Genomic DNA, 20,696 nt, shown 5'->3' with positions numbered 1-20,696 from the left:
TTCTGTTCACGAAAATAATCACGATCACAATTGAAAATAAAGTGGAAATAATAAAGCGATCGGAAAGAAGTGAAACACCATCGGTCATTGGAAAAGCGTTAGGCTACAGTCGGTCAACGATCAGAACAATTTTAAAGGATAAAGAGAGAAAGGCCCTGCCCCGATGAAAGCTACAATTATTACTAAGCAACGCAGTGTTTTCATTATTGAGTTTTGGTTTCTTGATCCTCCACATCAACCAGGCACGGATGGAGAGCGCTCTTGGGAGCGATTTGTCACTGGATCAAACTCAGGTACTTTCGTTCCCGAGCCTGGCGCTGAAACGTATGTTCTTAGGTGTTTTATATGCACAAAAAGGTCAAATATATACTATATACTAAGACAAATGTTTGACTAACTGAAACTAAATAATACCGGATGTACCTGATCTGACTTACTTAGTAAAAGAACTTCCAATTTTTTTCGATGCTGATCCGTGATAACCTACGCACATCTTCCCATATACTTTAAATCATCTCTAGATTATTTATAATACCTAATACAATGTAAATGCTATACTGCATTGTGAATGTTATACTGCATTGTTTAGGAAATGATGACAAGAAAAATAGTCTGTATGTGCACAAGCAACAAGTGCTGGAAGAGAACTTCTGGGTTTTCGATTCCGGGTTGGTTGAACTTGTGCATGCGGAACTCACGGATAAGAAGGGCCGACTATATAATACTTTTAATCCATCACTCCCCTCACCTCTCACATCGATTCCTATTACACTTGGCCATGCTCTCCGATCCCTTCCTGAGCTTTCTGCCCCATTAATTGTTGTCTTTCTTAACTTTTCTTATTCTCTCCTTCCCTTTAACTCCATCCTTATATTCCCAGTTCGCCTCCTCCCCACAATATTTCATATGGAAAACATATGGATATTGTGGGAAACGGAGCTGATGAGCCATGATCTCAATGACTGGTAGAGCAGACTCGAAGGAACAAGTGGTTAACTCCTGCTCCTCATACTTATGTCTCAGAATGAACATCCTTAATCAACATACAGAATCATTTTCTATACCTCTGGTCTGAGGGGAATGTCACTACTTTGTTCACATTATTATCTGCTTCACTTTTAATCATGAGAACAATGAGGAAAATAGCAGCTACTAGTAAAAGGTTCCCTCCATGGCTTGGAGACTTGCATGCCTCAAGGATCCGGAAGGCTATGTTGGCTGCAGTCAGGGCTTCACTGCTGTGACCCTTGGTAGGGTCATTGATGCCAAAGAGGTCAAAGGGTAGAGGCCAGACTAAAAGTAGTCCACCATTTCTCTGGGTTCAGGGGTTCAGCTCAGGGTTAACAACCCTGACTGGTCTAACAAACTATTAGGGAAACAGCAATGAAGAATCCTTCTGCATCTCTTTGCGACAGGATTCCTGAGTCTTCAAACAGGACTTGCACAAAACCATAAGGCATGGGAGCAGAATTAGACCATTCAGCCCATCGAGTCTGCTCTGTCATTGCATCATGGCTGATCCCATATCTCACTCAACCCTATACACTTGCCTTCTCGCCATGTCCTTTGATGCCTTGACCGATCAGGAAACAATCAACTTCCGGCTGAAATATACCCATGGATTTGGCCTCCACTGCAGTCTGTGGCAGAGCATTCCACACATTTACTACTCTCTGGCTGAAAAAAAAAGACCTGTTCTAAAGAGTCACCCTTCAATTTTGAGGCTGGGCCTTCTAGTTCTGGATACGACCATCATAGCAAACATCCACCCTATCTAGTCCTTTCAACATTCAGTAGGTTTCATTGAGGTCCCCATTCATTCTTCTAAATTCCAGTGATTACAGGGCCAAAGCTGCCAAACGCTCCTCATATGCTAACCCCGCCATTTCCAGAATCAGCCTCGTGAACCTCCTCTGGACTCTCTCCTATGACAATAATACAGGACCCATAATATTCCAAGTGCGGCCTGACTAGTGTCTTATAAAGGCTCAGCATTATCTCCTTGCTTTTATATTCTATTCCCTTTGAAATAAATACCAACATTGCATTTGTCTTCTTTACCACAGACTCAACCTGTAATCAACCTTCTGGGAGTCTTTCACGAGGATTCCCAAGTCCCTTTGCATCTCTGATGTTTGAACCTTCTCCCTATTTGGATAATAGCCTGCGCTATTGTTTCTTTAACAAAATGCATTATCATACATTTCTCAACAATGCATTCCATCTGCCACTTTTCCCCCCATTCTTCCAATTTGTCTAAGTCTTGCTGCAATCGCATTGCTTCCTCAGCACTACCTACAATTCCAGCTGCATTCATATCATCTACAAACTTTGCCACAAAGCCATCAATTCCATTATCCAAATCATTGACAAACATTGCGAAAACCAGCAGTCTCAATACTAACCTCTCAGGAACACCACTAGTCGCTGGAGACCAACCAGAAAAGGCCCCTTTTATTCCCACTCGCTGCCTCCTGCCTGTCAGCCATTCCTCTATCCATGCCAGTATCTTTCCTGTAACGCCATAGGATTTCATCTTGTTACACAGCCTCATGTGTGGCACCTTATCAAACACCTTCTGAAAATCCAAGTAAGTAACATTCTCTGCCTCTCCTTTCCATGACTGACAGTAAAGCAAACAAAGAGGAAGCCACAGGCACGATGAGGGAAACCCTGAACACCACCGGTCAGAGAGAGATAGAGGACCTTCACTGCTGCCCTAAATGCCAGTAGTGTAAACGGCAGGAACAGAACACTAAAAAGTTCATCTTTACCCATAAAAAGATGGGTAAAAACAATAAATTAGGATGTTAAACTATTCTCTTCCCTTAAAGAAATAAAGATCAATAGCTTTGCACTATCATCTGTAGCTCAGTTGATAGCACACATGCCTCTGCAACTTAAGATTCTAGATTCAAAATCAGCAGAACAAATCAGAGAGAGTGCAGCACTGAACACCATCTTTCAGAGCTATCTGCGCTCTGAGTAGATATCATTAAGTAGCGTAGGGGTGTTATCAAGCCTAATATTCCCATATCATCAAAGAAACAGATCTGTCATTATCATAAACACAAGAGATTCGCAGTTGCTGGAAATCCAGAGCAACAAATGCACAATGCTAGAGAAACTCAGCCAGACAGCATTTATGGAAATGAAAAGTCAATGTTTCGGGCTGAGACCTTTCATCAGGACTGGATAGGAAGGGGGATGATGCCAGAATAAAAAGGCAGGGGGAAGGGAAGGAGGAGAAGCTAGAAGGTAATGGGTGAAGCCAGGTGGGTGGGGAAGGAAGGATTAAGTAAGAAACTGGGAGATGATAGGTGGGAAAGTCAAAAGACTGGAGAAGAAGGAATCTTTCAGAAGAGGAAAATGGGCCATGGGAGAAATGGAAGGAGGAAGAGGTGATAGGCAAGTCAAAAGATGAGGTAGGAGGCCAGAGTGAGGAGCAAAAGAAGAGAGAAGGGGGAGGGAAAAATTATCCAAAGGAGAAAACCACAAGACCATAAGAGATAGGAGAAGAATTAGGCAATTTGGCCAATTGAACCTGCTCCATCATTTCATTATGGCTGATCCATTTTCCCTCTCAACCCCATTCTCCTGCTCTGTAACCTTTCACACCCTGACTAATCAAGAACCTATCAACCTCTGATTTAAATAAACCCAATGACTTGGACTCCACAACTGCCTGTGGAAATGAATTGAACACTCTCTGGCTATAGAAACACCTCCTCATCTCCATTCTAAATGGACATCCATCTATTCAGAGGCTGTATCCCTTGGTCCTAAACTCCACCAGTATGGGAAACATCCTCACCACATTCACTCTATCTAGGCCTTTCAACATTTGATAGATTTCAATGAGATTCCCCCCTCGCTTTTCTAAATTCCAGCGAGTACAGGCCCAGAGCCATCAGAGCCACTCAATCTTGAAATCATTTGCATGAAACTGCTCTGAACCCTCTCCAGTGTCAGCACATTCTTTCTCAGATAAGGAACCCACAACTGTTCATAATACACCAAGGAAGGCCTCACCTTATAAACCCCTCACATTACATCCTTGCTGTTATATTCCAGTTCTCTCAAAATGATTGCTAACATTGCATTTCTCTTCCTCACCATTGACTCAACCTGCAAGTTAACATTCAGGGGATCCTGTACGAGGACTTTCAAGCCCCCTTGCACCTTGTTTTTTTGAATTTTCTGCACTTTTAGAAAACTCTACATTTTTGCTCCTTCTACCAAAGTGCATGACCATACACTTCCCAACACTGTATTCTATCTGCCACTTATTTGCCCATTCTCCTAATCTGTCCAAGACTTTCTGTAGCCTCTCTGTTTCCTCAACACTACCTGCCTATCTACCTAGCATCCATCTTGGGAACAAAGCCATCAATTTCATCATCCAAATCATTGACATATAACGTTAAAAAAAAGTGGCCCAACACTGATTCCTACGGACACCACTGGTCACCAGCAGCCAAGCTGAAAAGGCTCCCTTTATTCCTACTCTTTGCCTCCTGCCAATCAGTCAATCCTCTATGCAAAGGTCAAAATAAATTTATTATCAATGTACTTATATGTCAACATATACAACCCTGAGATTAATTTTCTTGCAGGCATACTCAATAAATCCATAATAGAATCAATGAAAGACTGCACCACCTGGGTGTTCAAAAGACAATAAACTGACCAAATACAAAAACAATGGAAGAATAATAATAAAAAAATAAATAAGCAATAAGTATCAAGAACATGAGATGAAAAGTCCTTGAAAGCGGATCTATAGGTTGTGGGAACATTTCAATGATGAAGTGAAGTTCAGTGAAGTTATCCCAGTACTAACAGTTCCTAAACCTGGTGGTATGAGTCCTGAGGCTCCTGTACCCTCTTTCTGATGGCAGTAGCAAGAAGAGAGCATGACCTGGGAGGTGGGGGTTCCTGATGATGGATGCTGCTTTCCTGTAACAAAGCTCCCTTTTGATGTGCTCTATAATGGGGGGGGGGGGGCTTTACATATGATGGATTGGACCATATCCACTACTTCACAACATCCATCAATTCTCCTTTGTCTATCCTGCTTGTTATTTTCTCAAAGAACTCCAATAGATTTTGTCAGGCAACATTTCCCCTTAAGGAAACCATGCAGACTTTGGCCTATTTTCCATTCAATAACATTAGCGTTTCCCTACTAGGCTGTGAGGCAGCTAGTATTTTTCTTGTAATACCATGGGCTCCTGTCTTATTAAGCAGCCTCATGAGTGCCACTTTGTCAAATGCCTTCGGAAATTCAAAGTTCACAACATCCATTAATTCTCCTTTGTCTAGCCTTCTTGTTATTTCCTCAAAAAATTCCAACAGATTTTGTCGGGAAACATTTCCCCTGAAGGAAACCATGCAGACTTTGGCCTATTTTATCATGTGCCTTCAAGGATGAGACCTCATCCTTAATAATCAACTCCAAAATCTTCTCAACCATTGAGGTTAGGATAACTGGTCTGTTAATTTCCATTCTTCTGCATCCCTCCCTTCCTGAAGAATGGAGTGATATTTGCAATTTTCCAATCTTCCAGAGCCATGTCTGAATCTAGTGATTCTTGAAAATTCATCATCAATGTCTCCACAATCTCCTTAACCACTCTTTCAGAACCCAGGGACATAGTCCTTCTGGTCTCAGTGACCTATCCACCTTCAGATCTTTCAGTTTCCCAAGCACTTGCTCACCCATGACACTCTTGAAATTGCAGTATACTGCTAGTGTCCTCCACAGTGAAGATGGATGCAAAATTTTCCAGGGCGGCTTCAAAAGGCTGAACTCACGGCAGAGCAGATCGTTGGATACAATTAAATATTCCCATTTTAGGCTGCTACAGCTGAGAATAACAACAGCATCCAAGGTCTATAGAGTTAGTAAAGAGGTTTCAAGGTGATTGAATAATCTAGTGCTGCTTAAAACCAATGGAAATAATACCAACTGTAGCAATAAGATTCTAGTTGTCTCTCGAACCTATAATTTGTTTGGAAAAAGAAGAGGTTTTTGACTACCATTACCATATCTTGCTGGCAAACATACAGCCTCTGGTAAATAAAACCAATAATCTCAGAGGTAAGGTGCTGAATTAGAGAAATATTAGGACAGCATGCATCCTCTGTTTTACGTAATGCTGGTTAACCCCTTGTTCACTGAACGCAGCGATTCAGTTTGATGGGTTCACTATACACGGTCAAGATAGGACTGTTGAGTCTCTCAAAAGCAGAGGTGGGGTATGCCTCATGATCAACTCGTCTTAGTGCACAAATGTCTCAGTGATGTCCCAATTCTGTTCACCAGACCTAGAATGTATTGCAATTAAGTGCCTGCCGCAGGAGATTTCAGTAATCTTTTGGTAGCGGTGTACATTCCATTTCAGGCAATATCAAACATGCTCTAGATGATCAACATGCAAGAAACAGCACACTCACGATTATTTGGGGGGATTTTAAGGCCAGCTTGAAAAAAAATCACCAATCATCAACAAATCACTTGTAGTACCAGAGGAAACAACACACTGGACCACTGTTACACAAAGATAATGTTACACTGCTACACTAAGGGTGCTTACTGTGCTATTCAACACGCAGACTTTGGAAAGTCTGATCACCTTGCTGTACTTCTTCTCCAAGTACAGATAGCACCAATAGTGAGGACCAAGAAAGTATGGACAAGAGAAGGAAAGGAGCATTTATAGGACTGCTTTGAAACGGTGGACTGGACTGTTTTCAGGGATTCATCTTCGAATCTGGCTGAGTATGCCGCAGTTGTTACACAATTCATTAAAACCTGTGTGGATGAGTGCACCTACAAAACTTGTGGCATATTCCCAAACCAAAAGCCATAGAAGAACAGGAGGTTGATCATCTGCTGAGGGTTACATCAGTGACATTTACGTCTGTGATCCAGGCCTGTACAAGAAAGCCAGGTGTGTCTTGTAGAGGACTATTTCAAGAGCAAAGAAACAATTCCGAGCAAAGTTGGAGGTAACATTGGATGCACGTCAACTCTGGCAGGGTTTGCAGGACATTACTTTCTACATTGGAAGCACTTCCTACTCTTTAGTTGCCTTCTGTCAGTTTTTAAAATCTTCCCAATCCTCTAACTTCCCAATAATTTTTGCTCTATTACATGTCCTCACTTCTGCTCTTATGTTGTTTTTGACTCCCTTTGCCAGTAATGGTTGCATCATCTTGCATTTAGAATAATACTTCTTCGGAATATAACTATCCTGCGCCTTTGAATTTCTCCCAGAAATTCCAGTCAATGCTGCTCTTTCATTTTCCTTGCTAGTGTCCCCTTCCAATCAACTTTGTCTAGTTCCTCTCTCATACCTTTGAATAATTTCCTTTGCTCTTCTGTCAACCCACCCCCTCTACCTACCTGCCTGTCTTTTCAATGCAATGTGTGCCTTTGGAAGTTAAGCTCCCAACTACAATCTTCTTTCAGCCATGTCTCAGTGACGTTCACAAGATCATACCTAACAATCTCTAACTGCACTACAGCAGTTATTCAGTATACAGCACGCATTCAAGTATAACAGCTTCAGTCCTGTATTCATCATCCTTTGATTTTATCTCCATCTTACACTTCAACTCATCCCTCTTGACTTCAATTTTGCTCTATCATCTGCCTGTCTTTCCAGGCAGTCTCACCACACACTGTATCCAGTTGTATACCAACTGTCCACTCTGGTTCCCATTCCCCTGCCAAATTAATTTAAACTCTCCACAACAGCTCCAGCAAACCTACCCACAAAGATATTGGTTCCCCTCGGGTTCAGCAGCAATCCATCCCTTTTGTGCCAGTCATACCATCCCCAGAAGAGATCCCAATGATCCAAAAATCTGAAGCCCTGCTCCCTGCAACTGTTCCTCAGCCATGCATACATCTGTCAAATCATTATTCAATATTCTTAACCTCACTGGCATGTGGCACAGGCAGCAAACCAGAGATCGTTACCCTGGAGGTCCTGCTTTTCAGCTTTTTACCTAACTCTGTATATTCTCTCTTTTCCTATTCCCTTTTCCTACCTATGTTGTTGGTGCCAATATGTACCAAGACTTCTGGATACCAACCCTCTCCCTTTAGAATACCGTGGACACAATCCGAGACATCCCTTACGGTGGAATCTGGGAGGCAAAATACCATCTGGAATCTCATCTCCATTGCTCTAACTATGGAATTCCCCGTCAGTACTGCAGTCCTCTTTGCCCCCCCCCCACCCCTACCTACCTTCCCTTCTGAGCCACACCACCACTCTCAGTGCCACAGATCCAGTCATTGTGGCTCCTCCCCAGTAGGTTGTGCCCCCAGCAGTATCCAAAGCAGTATGCTTATTATTGAGGGGAACAGTCACAAGGATACTCTGCACTGGCTGTCCATTTCCTTTCCCTCTCCTGAAGGCCACCCAGGTACCTGCCTCCTGCAACTTAGGGGTGACTACCTTCCTGCAGCTCCGATCTATCACCTCCTCATTTTCCCCTACAAGTCAAATGTCATTGAGTTGCAACTCCATTTTCTTAACATGTTCTCTGAGGAGCTGCACCTCAGTTCACCAGGTGCAAATGTGGTTATCCGGGAGGCTAGAGAATTTGATGTTCATGCCATCAGGTAGGAGTCAGTATCAAGTTTGATATTACTGGCATATGCCGTGAAATTTGTTGACATAGCGCAGCAATACAATGCAATACATGATAAATATAGAAAAAATAAATAAAATGAATTACATGAAGTATTAATATGTATTTTTAATAGCTAAATTAAAAATAGTAGCGCAAACACAGAAATAATAAAAAAGTGAGGTAGTGTTCATGGGTCTAATGTCCATTTAGAAATCCGATGGCAGAGGGGAAGAAACTGTTTCTGAATTGCTGAGTGTGTGCCTTCAGCTTCTGTACTGCCTTCCTGAAGGCAACAATGAGAAGAGGGCAGGCCCTGCATGATGGGGGTCCTTAATAATGGACACTGCCTTTCTGAGGTACCGCTCCTCGAAGATGTCTTGGATACTATGGAGGCTAGTATCCATGATGGAGCTGATTAATTTTACAACTTTCTGCAACTTACTTCAACCCTGTGCAGTAGCACCCCACCCACACCAGACAGTGTTGCAGCCCGTCAGAATGCTCTCCAGGGTACATCTGTGGAAGTTTTTTAATGTTTTAGGTGACAAACGAAGTATCCTCAAACTCCTAATGAAATATAGCCGCTGTCTTGCCTTCTTTATAGCTGCATTGATATGTTAACACCAGGTTAACATATCTTCAGATACTGACACACATGAGATTACTCCCTCTATCCTCTCCCAATCCCTCTATGAGGAATAGTTTGTGTTCCCTCATCTCTCGTAGGAGGTTACCCATGAGATTTTGCTCCTCCACCTTGATTGTGGCCTCATGGTGGCAGAAGAGAAGGACATGGACCAACATGTCGTAACAAGAATGGGAACGTGAGTTCCTTTCCAATCCTGATAAAGAGTCTCAGTCTGAAACATCGACTGTTTATTCATTTCCAAAGATGCTGCCTGACCTGCTGAGTCCCCCCAGTATTTTGTGTGCTGTCGTTATCATAGCCCCAATGAAGAGCCTCAACCTAAAATGGCAACTGTCCATCATGAGGTGGTGCCTGACCCGCTGAGTTCCTCCAACTCCTTCGTGAATTGCTGTCATTATCACATTGCTGCTTTCTGGGAGCTTACTGTGCATAATACAATTACCATTGAGCCTATCGTAAATCAGTGACTACACTTCATTAGTTACTTCATTGAGTCAAATACTTTGGGATACCCTGAAAGAGGCAATTTAAGTGCAAGTTTTTTTTTCTCTCTCTCTCTCTGTTGTCAGGCATCTATAGCTCTGACATCAAGTACACTGCTGCCCCATTACCCATTTTGCTGCAGAGAAATGCAAGTTTCTAATACCTTACATTTTTTTGAATGGTTAGAATTCACAAGCATAACCAATTCATTTGAGAGTTTAAGATAAAAACAGAAAATACTAAAATATTCAGTGGGTGAAGCAGCGTCTAATGCCAGAGGAACAGAGTCAAAATTTCAGATCAAGTCATCAGAGCTGATGAACTGCACTGTTTCCAAGAGATTGCAGAACTGAGGGCCATTTTTTTTTTCCAGATCTGGATGCTAGATAGAAGAGAAGCAACACAGTTCTTCTTGTGTCCTGGCTGCTGCCTGACCTGCTGACTACTCCCAGTATTTTGTGTTTGCTTCAGATTTCCAGCATCTCCATTTTTTTATTTCCTTGATCAGACAGTTCACTGCACTGAACAATACCAAATGACTTGCATGACTAACATACCTTCTGGTCATTACTTATTGTGCAATGTCACATCATTTTAACATTCTGCTAATCTTAAACTGAAGCCAGAATGAACATCAGACCTATATCCAAAACAGACATGACGTTTGGAATTACAGTAGTCAGACAACTTAATTCACACACTATTCTCAATCAATTAAACTCTGAACTGTGTGATCTCTTAACCTGGGTGGTGTCAGTTCTCAAGCAAGTATCTGTAGCAGCAGATGCAGTGTCACCTGAAGGCAAAGTAAGTGAAGGTGTAGAGGCAAAAAGAGGAGCAGCTACACCAGGTGAATTCTACCCTCATGACAGTTAAAAATTAAAACTCCCCAACACATCACCAGCACCAACTTACCTGCCATCAAGGGCCTACAGTACGTACTGAAAGGTGCTGGAAAAAGGCCAACAATATCACAAAAGATCTCACCTACCCTGCTTATGGACTTTGTCTTACCTCAGGACTACGACACTCAAAAACCGGTCGATCAACACCTCTACCCACTAACCTACTGTGTAGGCTTCCATTAGTCTCGACAGACCATGGATTTACACCTTGGAAAGTTCCCAGGGCACAAGCTTGGGCAAGTTTTTTTTATGGAAGACCAGCAGTTGCCCAAGCTGCAAGTCTCCCCTCTCCACGCCACCAATGTTATCCAAAGGAAGGGCATTAGATTAAACACACACACACACTAGCATCACTTAATGTGCATACAATCAATCTATTTATATAACAGTTATTTGTATATTGTGTTTTATAGGATTGCTTTTGTATTGTGGTTTTTTAAGTTGTGCTTTTATGCTTATTGTGTTTTTTTATGCTGCACAAGATCCAGAGTAATAATTATTTCACTCCTTTACACTGATGTCAATAAACAATCTTCAATGAAACATCTGGTGAGCCAAAATCGTGTGCTGCACTACCTGAAGGGGAAAAAGATTTGATGTGAAAAACTTTACACAATCTCTAAACCTATCGATACATTTAATCTCCAGATCAATCAAAATGACCCAATTTAGCAGGAAGGGCGTCCACTCTTGATGGATTAAGTAGCCAGCTGTGCTATCCAGCTGCCACATACCTGCTGAAGTGTGCAGCAGAGGGGCTGCAGGAACTGGTTCCACTGGCGGTGGGGGTGCTGCACTGAAGAAGAAATCTTCATCTCCTCCAATGAGGTCGGTTGAGCTTTCTTGAGGCGCTGCAGGGGTGCCGGAAAACAAATCATTCAGCAGATCAGCATTGCTGGATATACTCTTCATTTCTGTTGCTGGAGGAGGCACGTCTGGCTGCACATCCCTATTCAGCCCCAGTAAATCCACATTATCCTCAGGAGGTAATCCTGAACTGTGCTCTGCTGCTCCATCAATGTCTACTTCGAAGAAAAAACTGACATTGTTTGTTTGTTCTGGCTGACTTGGACTTTCAGGGTCATCAATCCTGGCTGATCCACGCTCACTGGAGAAAGCTGCAAACTCTTCATCTGAAGGACCATCTTCTTCCACCAAGCCTGGATCGTCTTCATCTGGAGAGTGTCCTTCAGCTGTCCTGGAGTCATCTCTTCCCTCTAATAAATAAAAAAGAGTTAGGTCTAAAGTGACTCAGTCATACAACTCAATAAAATCTCCACCACTTCACTTTGTCACTGTCTTTCAATGCTAACTTGTAACACATTGAAGTTTCAAGGGCATTAAGTCTACTTCTCGTCTTACTTCTCATCAGCATCTGTGAATCAATGAGCCACATGACCATGAATAGTTAAATTTATCTTTAGCTGGTTATGAAACAATGGAACTTCCCAACAATGATAGTTCCCGAGGAGACACTGGATTGCATAGCAGGAGAGTGACTTCAAAAGAAGCAAACAGGGACAGCTGGGATATCCCACATGCCACAGTTCCTGAGGAGACATTGGATTGTGCATTAATTAAGCACTTGGCAATGACTACCAAAAATTAGATTTAAGCAGAGCGGCCATTGTACGAGTGGGCCAGTGATAAAGTGGGGAGCTCTGGCATTGACTCATAGAGGCTTCAGCAAGGAGAGCCAAAGGCTGTAGGTAGATTTTCAACATTTAATTTTTCTTTCAGTGGGGCAGCAGACAGGATAGTGGAATGCTCCTCTTGTGAGATGTGGGAAGGCAGGGAGACTTCCAACATCCCTGACGACTATACCTGCAAGAACTGCATCCAGCTGCAGCTACTTTCAGACCATTAAGGAATTGGAACTGGAACTTAATGAACTCCGGATCATTCAGGAGGCTGAGGGGGTTGATCAACAGGAGATACAGTCAGGCCGTTACATTTAAGGTGCCAGACACAGATAACTGAGTGACCATCTGAAGGGGGAAAAGGGATAGGCAACCATTGCAGAGTACCCCAGTGGCAGTTCCCTTCAACAACAGATATACCATTTTGGATACCGTTGGGGGCTGACCTAGCAAAGGAATGCCTTACCGGTCTGGTCTCAGGCACCGAGTCTGAACCTGTGGCTCGGAAGGGAAGGGGAAAGAAGAGGAATGCTGTAATGATGGGGATTCATTCATCAGGGAATGGATAGGAGGTTCTGTGGATGAGAATACTATGTTGCCTCCTCCCAGATGCCAGGGTCTGGGACATCTTGGATTGAGTCCACAGGATTCTTAAGTTGGGAGAGTGAGCAGCCAGAGATCACAGTCCATGTCAGCATCAATAACATGGGTAAGAAGGGTGATGAGATCCTGCAAAGTGATTTCAGGAGTTAGGTGCTAAGTTAAAGGACAGACTCCAGGGTTGTGATCTCAGGATTGCTACCCATGCTACATGATAGTGAGACCAGAAATAGGTAACATATTGCTAAGGAGATGGTGCAAGAGGGAGGGCTTCAGATTTTGGATCATTGAGCTCTCTTCCAAGGAAGATGGGACCTGTACAGAAGGGACTGTTTGCACCTGAACTGGAGGGGGACTAATATTCTTGCAGGAAGGTTTGCTACTGCTACACCGAGTGCGGGGATCGGGGGGGGTGGGGGTGGGGGTGGAGGGTTTTAGAGAGTGCTGATGGATGAGAACCAGAGCTCCTGAGCAGATAGTGGAGATTGTGGGGAAAGTTGTTGTTAAGCCTAAATGCAAAGTCAGGAAGTGAATGGTTGAGCATGCTGGGAATAATGTTCTGAGATGTGTATGTTTCAGTGTAAAGAGTACTGCAGGGAAGGTACATGAGCTTAGGGCATAGATCAGTATGTGGAATTATGACATTGTAGCCACTAGTGAGACTGGTTGCAGGAGTGGCAAGGGCAGCTCAATGTTCCAGTTTACCCTTGCTTTACATGTGATAGAGTGGGATAACATTAATAGTCAGCAAAAATGTCTTGCCAGTGTTCAGACAGGACAGTCTGGAGAGCTTGTCTACTGAAGCTGAAGAATAAGAAAGGGATGACCACATTAATGGGATTATATTATAGGTCACCGAACAGTCTGTGGAATTAGAGGAGCAAATTTGTAGAGATCACACACTATTGCAAGCAGTACACGGATATGATTTTAACTTTCCACATACTGACTGGGACTCCCATACTATAAAAGGACTAGATAGGATAGTTTATCAAATGTGTTCAGGAAAGTTTCTGTAATCAGTACTTAGAGATCCCAACTATAGAGAGTGCAACACTAGATCTCCTATTAAGGAATGTGATATGGCAAGTGACAGCTTGTGTAGGGGAACACTTCGCATCTAGTGATCATATTACCATTAGTTTCAAGCTAATTATGGGGAAGGATATGTCTGGTCCTCAGGTTGAGATTCATAATTGGAGAAAGGCCAATTTTGAAGGTATCAGAAAGGATCTGGCAGGTGTGGATTGAGACAGTTTGATTTCTGGCAAAGGTGACCTGGTAAACAGAAGGCCTTCAAAAGTGAAATTGAGAGTATAGAGTTTGTATGTTCCTGGCAGATGAAAAGGTAAGAATAACAGGTTTAGGGAACCTGGGTTTTCGAGAGATATTGAAACCCTATTTAAAAAAAGGTATAGGTAGGAAGGAGCAAATAATGTACTTGAGGAGCATAAGAAGTACAAGAAAACACTTAAGAAAGAAATTAGGAGAGCAAAAAGAAGGCATGAGATTGCTCTAGTAGACAAGGTGAAGAAGAATCCCCAAATGCTTCAACAGATATATTAAGACACTCTAAATCCTTATTAGTTTATCATTTCTTCACAAAGTACTTGCCTTCATTTTTCCACCAAAGATTCTGTGTAACAGCACAGTTATTGACAGGTATATTTGATTTCACATATACAAAATCATATATGTTTTATGTTAGCTAACTGACTGGAATTACTTAAGAGTAGAGATTCAGAGAAGACTAGCTTAATGTTCATAATGAAGATGTAAAACTAACCAAATAGTAGGTAACACTTTGTGAATTTGATACCAAGGAAACTTAGCTCTTAATGAGCTCTTTAGTAATTCCACTAACCTCCTTTTCATAGTTTTAAGTCACAACTCATGTGGAAAAAATATTAAAGTTTTGTTAATGAAGTGAAATCACCATTTACTGGTCCAGCTAAGATTTAAACAATTCATCAAAGTCGACCATCACTTACCTTCCCAATTTAGTGTTTCAAAAAAGCTATTGGAGGTCTCACTGTTTGGATGGGAAGTCTCATCTTCACTTGTATTCTCTGAAGCATGGTCGGATTTAGGTGTTTCTGCATCATACTGTGCTGTTGACCCTGGCTGTCTGGGCAACTCTGGCTTTCCTTTATTAGTCAGAAAAAATATTCATGAATCTCAGAATTCTCTGAAGTTATAACTATTTTAGCATTTTTTAAATATTAGGTAAAGCAAAATAATTCTCACATTTCATCATTACTTAAGAATAAATACTGAATAATGAAAGTAAACAAAGAATGTGGAACAAGAACAGGACAGGAACTGAGCCTTCAGATGTCATTCTAATTATTCCCAAACACCTACACAAGGTCCGTATCCATATCCCTCCTTTCTCTGCCTGTTCACGCATGCCTGAATCTCTTATATGTTATTGTATCTGATTTTGCCACCTTCCGTGGCAGCATGATCCACTCTCCATGTAAATAAAACTTCCCTCGTAAATCTCCTTTAAGCTTTAACACTTCACCTTAAATCTAAGCTCTCTAGTCCATGACATTTCCACCTGGGAAAAGGGTTCTAACTATTCTACCTGATCTATGTCTTTCATAGTTTTCTACACTTCTATCATCTCTCCTCTCAGCATACAACACTCCAGTGAAATTCAGTAAAATCCAGCAACAAAATCCCAACTTGATGTCTTTACTAAACAAATTTTATGTATAATATATATCTAATGCAATAAAATTACCAGCCCCACGTAATTGTTTTGACTTGCTAAGAAACATGAAAAGTGCATTTGTGTATCATGCCAAGAAACACTGCTAGAATAGTACTCACAAAACTTTCTACACTCTACCTTAAGTATTTCCTTTCACATGTATAGCAACTCAAATTTCACGATCTAGAATTCTTGTTTAAAACAAATTGTAAAAAGTTATATGATTAATGCATCAGTGATAGGTGGAATAAATGCAAAGGTGAGTTCTAATGCTCTCTAGAGAACAGCATGAATGAGCAAGAGACCAGAAAACACTTGAAATTCTTTAGCAGGGCCACACTGCTGAACTTTGAAACCAATTCGCCTACTACAGTGATCAGATTCATATGACACAGCTGATCTGCAATTGGCCCATGATGCTCTGCCAAATATTTAATGAAATCTCTTTTTTTGCTCATTCCCCAAAGCCCTATGTGCTCTTCCCCTTCAATTACAGACAATTCTTTGAGTAGTACATCTTTATTGGTTTCTTTCATCCTTGTGACAGTGGATTCTATAAAAGTCAAAGAAATAAAATGGGCGAGCCACATGTTCACCTGTTCCTTCTTGCTCTGCCATTCCAAACCATGATGACCAATCCTGTACTCCAACTCTGTCTTCCTGCAGCCCTCACCTCTTCAAATCCAAGTATCTATCAATCTCAGTCGTAAATATACTCAACAAGTAAACATTGCAGTCTTCACAGGATTTTCAACCTTCTGTAAATGAAATTTCTCTTCATAGGTCTCAAATTCTAGGATGGTGCTCCTACTTAGCATTTGCTAACATTTCCTCCCAGAATGTTGCAAGTATCCATGAGAGCATTTTATTTTTTCTAAATTCTGATGAGAATATATTGATACCTATGCACTGATTTGAAGGCATAAATATGCTAACTTTAGCGCAGGTTCTGAAACTGTACTCAGCACTCCAAATTACTTATCACCGAATCCTTGTACAATCCCAGCAAACAGCCCCACATCTCTATTCCAATTGACTTGTACCAAAGGGCAACAGAGCTGCTTAACTGTGCTATATTGGAGATTGTTTTCTGTATCTCATAACTCAGAACACCACATCACCGTCCTCACCGGGATTTAATATTTTTCAACATTTAATGGATATTGATTTTCTGTGTTCCATAAAGAAAATAAAAATCTTCGCATTATACTGTACCATGTTATACTATACCTACTATCTTCTCTTCCCTTTATTTGCCCATCTTCCTTTGTATAAGTCCTTGCAACTGTCACAAATCATTCATCAAACTCAGAGAGATTACACTTTTCCTTTACTGAACTGTTGCAGAATTTAGGAAGTTTTGGAAATCTGAGGTGAGTTGGCAAACAGGATCCAAAATTGGCTGGGTAAAGGCAGAGAGAAGTGCTGGGTCTCAATCTGTACTCTTTTTTATAAAAGAAAAAACCTATCTGCTAGCTCTCCTACCATGGAACCTTTGCGTACATCCTCACACTTGCTAAAGGTCTCTCAATGCAAGTTAAACATTCATAAACTTAATGTAATTTTTTCAATGCTCCCTACACAGAAAGAATTTAAAAGCATACTACTCTTACCAAGCAGCAATATCCCTTTTGTTGACAGCTCTGAGACTGTTTGGAATCTCTAATATGAATGCAAACAAGAAACCACTGTGCCTGACAATCTGAATCATGCCTTTTGTGTTACAATTAGATCTGAACTGCAGCTAACAATATTCCACCCACATGTTTAATCCATGATCTATTCATGTTTTTTTCTGCTCCCTATATCTCAGTTCTATCTAATAGTAGATAAAATATACTGCAAAAGTAGTGGGATTTTTATTCACTTGATTGAGGGGATATCTGATTTAGTTTATTTCATACCAGTGAACTTTGAACCTTTAAGTTAACTTCAAAGGGCTAATTAATTCCTGAAGGTCCAGCATTAACTTCTCTCTTACTAGTTAAAATAAATCTATAGTTGTTTAATACTGGCTGGTGGAAATACTCACATCTTCCAAAGAGGAGAAGTGAGACTGTCAGTAGAAGCATTTACTTTGACAAATGCTTTAATTTTGAACATACAAACTTGACTCCTGGGGCGAGAATGGGTAGTCACACAATACTGCCAATGGAAAGGATGGATACTCACACAACACATCCAATGTACAGTATTAGTTTCAATTTACCAGCGCTATGGCTGCCAGCTGCTCCCTCAAACAATTTCTCAAGCAATTTTAACACTGGCAAACTAACCTTCCAGAGATTAGAAAAGGAGTCAAGGAATTGCTCCAGGGACCATGAATCAACTTGAATAGTCTTATTTTCCCTCCAATCAGTGAGGGAAGCCATTCAATCCAAAATCTAAGACATGAGCATTTTTAACCTGAGAAATGAAATAATGGCTATCGTTTTCAGAATCACTGTAAAGTGAGAGCAGTGTATGATTACACAGAGTTATACGTTGGTTATCCATCAAGAAGAGAGGGACAAAGAGAAATGAAGAATTATCATAGAAGTATCCCATTTTTTGCAAAGGTTAATACATATGTAACCACTCTTAGGGGAAAAACACAATCTGAGATCTAGAGATTTACAAATTAAATCAATCACTTAATTAAATTCTATTTGAACTACTCCGAATTGCTTTGTATCATTAATTTCCAATATGCATTCATCTACCTGCCTGTCTCCTTTATCATCTATTTTGACATGCTTTTGTATGTATTCTTGGTGTTGCATGCCAGGCAATTTTCACACTTGTTTTCTCATATTATATTCTCCAGATAATAGAATTCCAGAAATCTTCCATCCTTCATTCATCCCTCACATTTTTGCCATTAGCTACATAGACAGGCAGCCTGGATTGAGATTCCAGCATATGCAGATTTTCTCTTGTCTGGACTGAGATTTGGTGCTTAAACATACCGAATTTAGAAAGCATCTCTTGTTGTTCTTCACGACTAGAGAAGAGGATTTTGGGATTGAGACCCTTTGTCATGAAGTTTTCCCATGGTGGATTGTTACTTCTGGAATTTTCTTGAGGCTCCACCTCTACTTCCAGAGTTACTTGGAAGAGATCTGGGTATTTCTCCTGGATGTCACATGCATCAAGATCATACCTGAAACACAGAATTGTCAAAGCCATTTCAAAACTAACCAAACCCATGAGCTAGCTTGGTCCTGATGTGCTTCCATGAGGTTGGCTTATTAAACCTACTTTTCCAATTGACACACACCTACAGAGTTGTTAGGAAGAAGATTTCAGGATTAAATGCAGAGGCTATGAAGGAACAGGAGTCAAAATAGTGAGTGAGCTGTAGATTGTGGTACTTTCATGTGACAAATGCCAATGTACGCCTTGGGATAAGGACTGTGAGCTTGTGAATTGCTTATACTCTAACATAGACTCAATTACAACAAAACACCAATTTCCTTCAATTTTATAAATTATATTAAGATAGATGAGTAGCCATAATCTGTGAATTTTGCATATAGCTGTTATTTTAAACAGCAGTGACACCTCAGAATTCTGTTCCTTGAGGTCAACATTTAAACCTAAGCAGCAACAGAAATAAGTCTTTGTTCTGAACATCAACAACCACCACCAAAATATATGATCAGATTCACTTAGGAAAAATAAAGATTGTAGAATCATCTATCAAATGGTTTGATTTAATTGTGCACTCCAGTGGCAGGAATGATTCAGCTTGAGAGATTACACCATTTGCTCTTGGCTGTAAATGTTTTCCTGCTAACCTTTTTTTTGCAGCTTACTGCTAATTTTATCTTCAAAACAAATAAGAAAAAAGAACTTAGATTTACCATTCAGCCCTTAAAATTTGATCTGCATGCATAAGCATGTATGTATGTGTTATTATTATGCCAAAATGGACCAACCCACTTGGAAGCTTCAAGATATAAAAAGAATTACTTCAAAGTAATCCTCTACTGCATCTTTTTCCTCAAAGCAAAGAAATACAATAAAAGGACAAACTTGTCAGCAAAGAGCTAAATTTCTTACATTTCTAAAAAGCAGCTGGTAGCTCAGAACGTTGACCAATTTCTTTATTTCTGAAAAAAGTACTTGATAAAATACTGAGTAGCCAAGTGTGTATTACACCCAATACCAAGTTTGACCCTGCAACCAGCACCACTGAGAAATCCACTTTGTATTTTCTTTGCCCAATGCACTTTTTCCTCTTGCATTTTTAAGTCTGAGAACTGATGCATAAACTGTTGTGTTAAAAGTTTAAGATCTCCAAGTGGGCCAAAGGGCCTGTTCCTATACTGTACTTCTCTAAGTTGTCCCAGGGCCTCTGCTGTTGTTTAACCATCTGACATAAATTGCATACAAGTGCTGAGACACTGTTAAATTCCAACTGTTTGTTAAGTCAATACTTTTTAGCACAACTGCTTGCAGTGTTATCTAAAACCAGGACCCTGGTGAGAAATTAACCACTAATGATAAAACTCCTATGAGGCTCCATTAACAACAGTCTGTGGTTGTGCAAGTCTGCCTGCTCAGGTATCACATTAGATCAGATTTAATATAGGAGTTATTTTCCATCAGTTTAATATAGGAATTATTTTCCATCAGTTGGTATATCATTTTGGCACCATTTTGGCCCTAAATCAACACTTGTTACTTCTTCCAAAAATCCTAATACCCTATGTCCAATCCCCAATGCACCGCCCAGTCTTATAACATTTGTAGTTAAGTTCTTCTAACAAAAAAATGCAGCATTTTCAATTCCCTTTCTTCCACAGTGTGGCTCAACCTGCTGATTTTCTCCAGCCAGCAGACTGTTTATTGCTTCAACCTTTTTTTATCTAGTCCTGCTGTAAAGTCTCGGCCCTAAACATAAGCTCTACTCTTTTCCATTGATGCTGCCTGGCCTACTGTTCCTCCAGTAGTGTGTTGCTTGATTTTCCAGCATCTGCATATTTTCTCTTGTTTGCGATTGGATTACTACACTACAAAGTCTCTTCCAAGGATACCTACCCTGAAGAAGTTTAAATCTTCCC

General features: G+C 40.8%; 1 protein-coding gene across 4 annotated transcripts in view; it reads right to left on the bottom strand.

Annotated features, from left to right (window-relative positions):
* Nucleotides 1-20,696, bottom strand: part of gak (cyclin G associated kinase) — a 143,251-nt gene that overhangs the window by 24,349 nt on the left and 98,206 nt on the right. For all 4 annotated transcript variants that reach the window (XM_059974607.1, XM_059974609.1, XM_059974610.1 and 1 more), the window contains exons 19-21: nt 18,597-18,790; nt 14,921-15,076; nt 11,424-11,906 (exon numbers count right to left, since the gene is read on the bottom strand). In XM_059974607.1, the coding sequence (XP_059830590.1) occupies nt 11,424-11,906; nt 14,921-15,076; nt 18,597-18,790 (833 nt within the window). The remainder of the gene's footprint in view (nt 1-11,423; nt 11,907-14,920; nt 15,077-18,596; nt 18,791-20,696) is intronic.

The sequence above is a fragment of the Hypanus sabinus genome, chromosome 7, assembly GCF_030144855.1.
Source record: "Hypanus sabinus isolate sHypSab1 chromosome 7, sHypSab1.hap1, whole genome shotgun sequence".
Classification (NCBI taxonomy): domain Eukaryota; kingdom Metazoa; phylum Chordata; class Chondrichthyes; order Myliobatiformes; family Dasyatidae; genus Hypanus; species Hypanus sabinus.
The sequence above is the reverse complement of the archived record's forward strand: the minus strand, read 5'-3'. Positions and strand labels throughout refer to the sequence as shown.